A 9,638-nucleotide genomic window follows, 5' to 3' on the forward strand; every position below is an offset into this window, starting at 1 on the left:
GATTAAGTCATTATGCCTCACTGGGGTAACATGCTGCAAGTATAGCCCCGCTATTCCCAGAGTCATCACATCAATTAAAGGTTTAAAGTAGTATACGTTATTCACCAATTTACCAACCTTTAGGACCGAGGTTGACAGAAAACTCTGAGCAGGCTCTTTTTATAAGAATGACTATTATAAATAAATGGATTCTAAATACAAATAAACAATTATTTACTTTTGGCATATGGCATTACTGGTTAAAAGTCTAATTCCCTTATAAAACTCCCCTCCCTTATATACATGTACAGAGACAAAACAAAAATGTGTGTTACGGGCAGTGAGAAAGACTGGGAAGCAAGCCAGTGGTACTTGTCCACTGAGTTTGCTGAAATGATTCCTGTGCTAATCAGAATGCTGTATCTCAACATTCCTTCTCGAGATACTTCCACCAGTTTGCAGGGGACTGGTTCCATTATATATAAAGTCTTTGACTTATCAATTAAAAGCCATGATTTACAGCAACTGGGAAGTAGAAACAAACTGACTATGTTCAGGATTGGGATGCTTTTTACTGCAGAGTAAAAACACAATGCCTCCTCTTTCAGAGGTCTTATAATTTCTACCAAAGCATTCACATCCTGCACTGTCCAGCTACTTCACAAAGTTGCTGTCAGGCAGAAGACCTTTGTTGTTGGTAACTAGTCACTACTCCATCGGCCAATCTTGGACTATATCTGCACTTCTCCAGTTCTGGTCTGTTATGCTTCCGGGATTTTAGACGTTCCACCAATGGTATCTATGCCTTCAGTTGTCAAGGTTCTTATCTTTAGCCTTATCAATCTCTTCACCTCTTTTTCCTACTTAAGACAATCTTTGAAACCTATCTCTTTGATGAAGCCTTTGATCATCAGGCCTAATATCTTCTAGTAGTCGGATTCATATTTCATTTGATAGCGCTCCTGCGTGCAAGGGTGTCACATAAATATTAGTTTTGTAAGATTCAGATGATGTAAATACTGAGATGGAAATTCCCAACTTGCAGAGATTTGTTCATAAATTAGAGAAAAAATTGTGTAATTTTTTTATATTGGAGTGGTAAATGGAGAGGCTGATGTCTGCTAATTTCCACTAAAAAGAAATCAGAATTTCTTGAAGTTAATAAATCTCAAAATGAGAATATTTTTATTTGATGGTTAAGATGCCATTATTATACTCATCCTTAATGTTAAGCTGCTATATAAAAATGTAGACAAATAAAGTTTGCTACGGATCAAATCAGCGTTGACTTTTGATGCTCATGGCTTACAAATCTTCAGTTCTACTACAATTTGCAATGTTGTCCAAATGATTGCAATTAACTAGATTAAATAAAATGTTTTCATTTTAAACAAGTTTAAATCAGACTCCACTTGTAACATTTCCAATAATTGCTTTTTGAAGGGTATCTACAAATTAATTGGTTTCATTATTCCATTTACAGGAAGCTGAAATTGTATAGCCATTTAGTCATCAGCACAGAAACAGACACTTCAGTTCAATAAGTCCATGCTGAACATAATCTCAAACTGAACTAATTCTACCTGCCTGTTCCTGGCCCATATCCCTCCAAATCTTTATGTTTACAAAGAATATTGATCGTCTGCTTACTTTTAGATATCCCTATTAAAACTATACATTGAGACCACAAATTCATTCCAAATTTATTAATTTTATAGTCATTGTTAAGAGTCTCCCAGCTGAACAAACATTGTAAATAAATTAACTGTTAGTAAAGGTTAATAAAACATCACAATTGGTACATGGGCTATTGTTCCTGACCTATTTTCAAATCTTTTAAAAGGAATTTATGTACGAATTTTGATTCAACAGGTGTTGTCAGGAACAAAGCTTCCAGTTTTTACACTTAGAAAATATATTTTCTACTTTGAAGGATCACCTTTAAATTGAAGAGAGCATCATTCCAACAAATTACAAAATGCTGCTGGTGCAGCAATGGCAATAGATTAGAGTTTTGCTTTCCAACTGCTGCAAAAACTCATTCTAAATATGAAGTATGCTGATATACAAAACAATAAATAGCATTCCAGGCAAGGAAAATAATTTTACAAATATTTGCACAGCTAAGATTACGCTGATACATTAAAGTTGTGAATTAACATAGTAATATAATTATTGCAACTTTCTTTGCTATTAACGTTTCCTAACACTTAACAACTACTTTAAAACTCAAACTCAAGAGAGTAGTCACATTGGTAGAATGAGAATTATGTGGTGCGATACAATAACACGGAGTTTCTAAATGTTTTAAAGTAATTGTTAGAGGTTAACTTTGTACATCGTGATAGTCCTAGAGAAATTTCAAATAGAGGCTGCATAACAAGAAAAACAGCATGCTATGTCAGCAGTAGAACATTCACTTGAGAACCAAGTGGAAGACAAATTTCAAGAACTGGCGTGCTAAACGTCTGGGGTTATTTGCTTAGAAAATTATAGTTGATGATAGAAAAATATCTGTAAAATAGAGAACATGATGTTTACGCATTATTTCCAATATCCTCTTTTAACCCTTTTTTTTCAATTTTAACGATGTCTTTAAGTTCAAAAACTCAACAAAATCAGCAACTTGTTTTACACATCACTTTATCAAGGGAATTGCCAGTGATAACTGCAGCATTGTAATGAAAGTACAGCAATGTAAAAAAGATAAGCTAGACTTTCACTGGGCTATTAAAAAAACATGAATGCAAAAAAAGGAAACAGTTAGCAATGTTCGAAAATCATTAAATTTATTTCAAGTGAGATGCATTGGAATATATGATAAAGATCGTTTACTGTTCCACTTAGCGTAAAAGGAATAAAAACCAAGACGGGTATTGATCACGATACATGACTCTTAACGTACTGCACCGTACCTCGTCGTTGTAATTGAACACGTTCCAAATTAAGCAGCGGAATTATCGCCGGGATAAATATAGTAAAACAGATTCGGCCAGTTACTACTGTCAAATACGGTACATCTCTCCGAAATAATTTGCCTTAGGTTTTGTCTCAATGGAGAATGCGTAGTAAAACGATTCCGCGTCAGTATTAATTGTTTACTTAGAGATTATTTCATCTCTCTTTTGAATGCCAATGGAAACATTAAAACAGACAATGGTTTTACTCAAGTTACGTAAACCAGCAGCCGAGTTAGGACGGTGCCAAAAATGATCAAATCAATGTAAAACGGAAACACACTTGGAAACATGCATCTGAATTTCACTTGAAATAATTTAAATATTACCTAATATGAAATCCGAACTTAAATTAAACATATGTGTTTATAAAGACGTATATTGCAATTTATTAGGAATAAAAAATGGATCGCATGTTTAATACTCTGCTGTTTCATCCATAAAGATGGCAATCAAATATTATGAAACTTGATGCTTATAATTAATTACATCTGCTATAATCTTAAAAAGCAAACATCAAACATCACGAATGATACTCTGTATGTTGTACGAAATAACTGCAATTTAATGTTGAAAGCATAAATCATATTTTTAAAACAATTGGTGTAGTGTGGTCTATTATTTTGTAAAGTATCGCTTTTCATTCCGTATGGTATACACTACCTGATAATATCATCATTATGGCCAAGGAAAAATTTCTGTGTATGTTCCCTGGTGTTGTACACAATTCCCACTCCGGCAACGAAGTAGACCACCTCCTTGGCAACCGTGTAGTATAGATTATTCCGGCACTGGTGACCTCGGTAACCATAAACCCACTCTAACCGCAGCTGGCATTTCGGTGCAGTTCTATCAGCCATTTCCTTCCCTTCCTATTACTTATCTGCTGTCCTTCTCTACGGCTTCGAAGACTGCTCCAAAAAAACCGCTTTCAAGGACAACAAATCTATAGCAAAATTTCAGAATCAAAATCTCCCGTTCACAAAGTACCACTTCGCAATTGCAGTATCAACTCGCAATGATGTCAGCTAAATGCAGCAGCAAGCAGCTAACACTGAGGGGACGGGGCTCAATTCGGTTAAAAGCACTGGGCGCGCTCGTTACCAGGTGGGCAGAAACGCTTAGTAACAGCGCAGGGCGGCCGTTGACGTCTGTTGAGAGGCATGGGGCGGGAGACGTAAACTGTGCGCAAAGTGCGTGGCTCGAGCGTCAGCCCGCGCGCACCTTGGAGACGGTTTACACAAACCGTCCATGAAATCTATTTCTGTTACTCCGAGGGAATTGCGGAAATTTCGCTTTCTAAACTCAACGCCGGGCATCAGTCTATGGGCGTGTAATAAGGAGTGGGTTAATGGTTTGACGTCTTATATTTGCTGGTGGTAGAAATGAGCAGGTGGTGTTTGAAAACATTATATGAAACAGTTTGCTCTCTAACAGAAAACAACTCACCCAGACTCCAAACCAGTGACCCCTGCCACTTAGAAGGGTAAAAGCAGAAGATGTTCTGAAGGTACAGTCCAGAATAATAAACAATCAATTTGGTTCGCAAATGTTTGAGTAGTTGCATCCTCCTATCATCTTTATTTCATTCAAACCGCCCACACTTACAGTTTTTTTTATCCTCGTAACGTATCTTACTGAAACTCCCTGTTACGGTACCGTGAATGTAGCAATTCCTTGTGATTGTATCGCATCAAATTGGCAGGTCGGCACTATATGATGGGATCAATAGCATTTTTGCCAGCTATGCTGTCTTTCCACGGATAAAAAAGTGATAAATAAAAGCTTGTTTTTTTTATTTTCAAAGAGTGTCTTTGAAATCCAGTTTGCATCCAAAAGACTTCTTGTCAGCCCAATCACAAACTGATGACTGATGAAGAGTCATCTAGATTCAGAACATTATTTGCCCTCTCTCCATGGATGCTGCCTGAACTTCTGTGATTTTTAGCACTTTTTGTTTTCAGTCACAAACTAGATGGACCAGAATTTGGATTGGGTAGGATACGTTATGAGAATAAACAAATGTAACAAAGTGTGGGAGGTTTCAATGAAATAAGGATAATAGGAGAATGTAGCTAGTCAAGCAACATTTGTGAGCCAAATCGATTGCTTATTATTCTGGATTGTACCTTCAGAATATCTTAAACGTATTTGAATATTTTGTCTTATATTTTATGAAGTGTAATTTGTAGTTTGATTGGCTGAGAATTCAGAAAGTTATTTCAGGAACTTATAGGTTAAAATAAGAGAACATACTGGAAATAAAAATATAACAAAGAACTACAGATGCTGAAAATCAGAAACAAAAGCAAAAATTGCTGGGAAAACTCAGTAGGTCTGGCAGCATCTGTGGAGACTTGCCGTTTCCGATCCAGTGACCCTTCAAAATGCTAGAAGAAGCAGGTCAAACAGCACCTGTGAAGAAAGAAAGAAAGAATCAACATTTCAGGTTGATAATTTTTCATCAGAACTATTGACTTTCAATGTAAACTTTATTTCTCTCCAAACATATGCTGCCAGACCTGTTGAGTATCCCCTTTCTTTATATTTATTAAAGACTTCCATCTGTGTTATTTTGCTTATGTTCTGGGAATTTTGCTTTGTTATGAACTTTTCCTTTGTTTAGTTTAATGCAACATATTGTGTGAAAGGAAGTCACAGGACAATATACTGTACTTATGTGGAAAAATTTAAAGAAATTAGGGTAAGTTAGAAGGTCCACAACTTTAGTTGTACATGATCATATACGAAAAAGTCACAGAATCAAGCAGAGATAATAAATATGATACTTGTAACACAATTGTGAACTAAAGGCCTAGAGAACAAATTGTAAACTGTAGAGAAAACTGATAATCAAATCTAAGTACTTGAGTAACCTGGAAAAACCTAAGAATGTAGCAGCAAGCAAAAATCATTTATGATGTTCAATTATTATCTTGATCTAATCTGTTTCGTAACTTTCATTCACCAGGTTCAATTTTTTCATAATCTTTGCATGAATCAATCCCTCTTTTCTTTCAAATGCTTCAAGTGAGTCAATGTCTCTTTATTATGCTATTCTGATGACCTTTATGACCTGACATGTTTCTCTTTATTTTTCCATAGATGCTGCCAGACCTGCTATGTATTTCCAGGATTTCCTTTTTTACCCACATTGGATGTGTGTTTTGAACATCCAATGATGTTTTTCATGTTGAATTTCAAGATCCATGAATGATGCACACTTCTGCAAGTTCATAATTGTCAAAGAGAACAAATTGACAAAGAAAGTAGTGGATCAATTACTCAACTAAGAGAATTGAAGTCCCATCATGGCATCTAGAGAATTTGAGTCCTGTGTTAGACATTTTGAAATTTTAAAAACTGGTATCAGTAAAATTAACTTTGAAGTTTTAGGATTGTCATAAAAATCCAAACGATTCATTAATGTCCTTTAGAGAATTAACTATGTCTGCTGGTCTGTATGTGATTCTAGTTTCTCACACCCAATATGGTTGATTCTTAACAGAATCTGAATTAGTCCAGTAAGCCACACATTTGCAATAAAATGCCAACATCACACAACTAAATAGAGGCAAAATATTTTTAAAATTTTGTTTCTGATTAACTCTAGGAATGCTTCTGTCCTGTTAGCATATTTTTTGTACAAAACCATGAGTCCATCCTCATAAACACCTTGCTCTTGATGTTCAAGCCACATATCGTATAGAGGATGTGCCACATGACTTCAGTGGAAATGGATGAGAAAGTTGATGTCAATATCAGCACTAAAGATCTCTTCCTAATGTATGTAAATTATAAATGTCAAAATTAATGATGTGCAGGTGCCAGTGTTGGACTGGGTGGACAAGGTCTGAAGTCGGATGACACCAGGTTATAGTCTAACAGGTTTATTTGAAATCACAAGTTTTCGGAGCATTGTCCCTTCATCAGATGAAGTGAAAGAGAAGCACACAGAGGCAACATTTATAGGCAGAGATATGAAAAGATCATACACGTGATGGGAGTAGAGTGTTGACAGGCCGAATAATAGGTCTCTGCAGGTGATCAAGACTGTCAGAGAGTGTAGTGAAGTGTCAACATCTGAGCAACAAGTGAAGGGGTGGCCTATAGTTTGAGGCTAGGAGATAATTGTAAAAAAAATTAAAATAAGGTGGTGTTGGAGACAAACCAAATGACTGGAATAACATAATAGGGAAAAGAGTCGCATGCTGAGGGTCTAACCAAAGTAATAAGTAATCCAAAACTGTACAAACTAATTAAGGCAGAGAGATCATAACAATTTATCAAGGTGATGGTGTCAAAACAGGACAGTCAGGAAGATTTTACAGATACAGAAGAGAGTGGTGGGGTCACATGTGGCACGACATGAAGCCAAGATCACGACTGAAACTGTCTTCATGCATGGACCTTGGCTATCAGTTTCTGCTAAGTGATTCTGCATTGTATTTCAACAGCTGCCTTGGAGGATGGTCACCCGAAGATCCTTCAAAGCAAACTACCCGGCCTTCAGGGCGACATCGACCACAACACCACATGATACTGCCTCGGCATCCTCTGCAAGACACGTCATCATCAACATGGAACACCACCCACCACATACACAGCAGATACTCATGTGACTCAGCCAATTTTGTCTATCTCATACACTGCAAAGATGCCCCAAGGCATGATATATTAGCAACACCATGCAGACACTATGACAATGGATGAATGGACACTGTGCAGCAATCACCCAACAGGAATGTTCCCACCCAATCAAGGAACACTTTAACAGTCAAGGATATTCATCGTCCAGTCTACGGGGAAGCATTCTCCAAGGCAGCCTTTGAAATGCACAACAACGCAGAATCACTGAACAGAAACTGATAACCAAGTTCAATACCCATGAAGACGGCCTCAACTGTGATCCTGGGTTCATGTTGCACAACAAGTTACCCCACCACATGTCTGTATCTGTAAAATTACCAGTGCAATTATAATTGGACTATTATTGTACAATCCTATTCTGAATGTCTTCCAGAAGTCCAGACCTCTTTTTAGAACAGAGAACATTGAGATAAAAAGTCAAGGACATATGCTTTGGTAAAGTAGCATATAAAATATGTGACACAGAAAAATGGGACCATTTAGGTAGTATTACGCTTCAGCAGGGTAGCGTGCTGGAAACCAAATCCTGATATTCCAGGAGTTATCATTGAAATTAAAAAATGTCAACAAAGTAGGCAGAGTCCCCTATCTTAACTGTCCGATAACATCACAGAGAACTCCTTTATTTGGAATTCCTTACTAAATGTCCTCATTCTGCTGCTGATCATTTTACACGTACTGATCTTGTTGAGCTAATTCTGTTGATTGATTTGATGGTTCCCATGTGCAGAATTCAGAGAATGATTTCAAAATTTGAATTCAATGAAAAGCATCTGGAATTTTCAAAGAAAAATCACCTGATGACTACCACATAATTTTTGGTTATTGCATAAAAACCCATCTAGTTCCCTAATGTACTTTGGGGAAAGAAAATGATTGTCCTTAGCTGGCCTGGCCTACAAATGATTCCAGACCTGTAAGAATGTGTTTGCCTCTTAGCTGCCTTCTACAATGGCTTAGTAAGTCACCCAGTTATGTTAAAAACTGATACAGAGCCGAAAGAGAGGAATGAAACCATGCAGACCACTCATAAGCAATATCTTAGGCATCAGAAAAGACAATGGGAACCCCAGCCCCCCATCAACCTTGCAGAGTCCTCATAAGTAACATGTAGAGGCTTGTTCTAAAACTGGGGGAGCAGCCAGAAACAATCACATTTACAGAGTCAAACTTTATAGATAATGTTCCAGACATCCCCATTATCATAGATAACAAAGTGTGGAGCTGGATGAACACAGCAGGCCAACCAGCATCTTAGGAGCACAAAAGCTGACGTTTTGGGCCTAGACTCAAAGATTTTCTGACAAAGGATCTAGGCCCGAAACATCAGCTTTTATACTCCTAAGATGCTACTTGGCCTGCTGTGTTCATCCAGCTCCACACTTTGTTATCTCAGATTCTCCTGCATCTGCAGTTCCCATTATCTCCATTATCATCTTGGGTATTCCCTATCCCACCAGCAAGACAGACCATACCAGAGGAAATGACATTTGCCACCCTCCAATCATCTGGTACTACTCCAGTAGACAATGGGGATGCAAAGATCATCGGGTATATCCTGTCTGGCCCAGGGGACTTATCTATCCTCGTGTTTTTCAAAATTTCTAGCACATTGTCCTTCCTAACATCAACTTAATTGAGCATATCTGCCTGTTTCATGCTGTCCACACAAATGTCAAGGTTGCTCTCACTGGTGAAACAAAGTATTCACTAAGGACCTCCCCTACCTATTCTGATACCCTGCACAAGTTCTCTCCACTATCCTTGATTGTCCCCACCCTCACTCTGGCCATCCTCTTTTTCCTCACATAAGCATAGAATGCCTTGGGGGTTTTCCTTGATCCTACCTGCCAACACTTTTTCATACCCCCTTCTAGCTCTCCTAAGTCCATTCTTCAGTTCCTTCCTGGCTATCATGTAACCCTCTAGAGCTCTTTCTGATCTTTGCTTCCTCAACATTAAGTAAGCTTCCTTTCTCCTGACTAAATATTCCACATGTCTTGTCATCCAAGATTCTTTTACCTTACCATCCCTTCCTTGCCTCAGTGGAAT

At 37.5% G+C, this 9,638-nt stretch overlaps 1 protein-coding gene across 1 annotated transcript in view; it reads right to left on the reverse strand.

Annotated features, from left to right (window-relative positions):
• The window catches only part of LOC125455104 (echinoderm microtubule-associated protein-like 6), a 428,800-nt gene extending 424,787 nt beyond the window's left edge, over positions 1 to 4,013 (reverse strand). The window contains exon 1 of the mRNA XM_048536679.2: positions 3,600 to 4,013. Coding sequence (XP_048392636.1) covers positions 3,600 to 3,796 — 197 coding nt within the window. The 5' untranslated portion in view covers positions 3,797 to 4,013. The remainder of the gene's footprint in view (positions 1 to 3,599) is intronic.
• Between the last annotated feature and the right edge of the window lie 5,625 nt (positions 4,014 to 9,638).

Source organism: Stegostoma tigrinum, chromosome 9 (assembly GCF_030684315.1).
Source record: "Stegostoma tigrinum isolate sSteTig4 chromosome 9, sSteTig4.hap1, whole genome shotgun sequence".
Classification (NCBI taxonomy): Eukaryota; Metazoa; Chordata; class Chondrichthyes; order Orectolobiformes; family Stegostomatidae; genus Stegostoma; species Stegostoma tigrinum.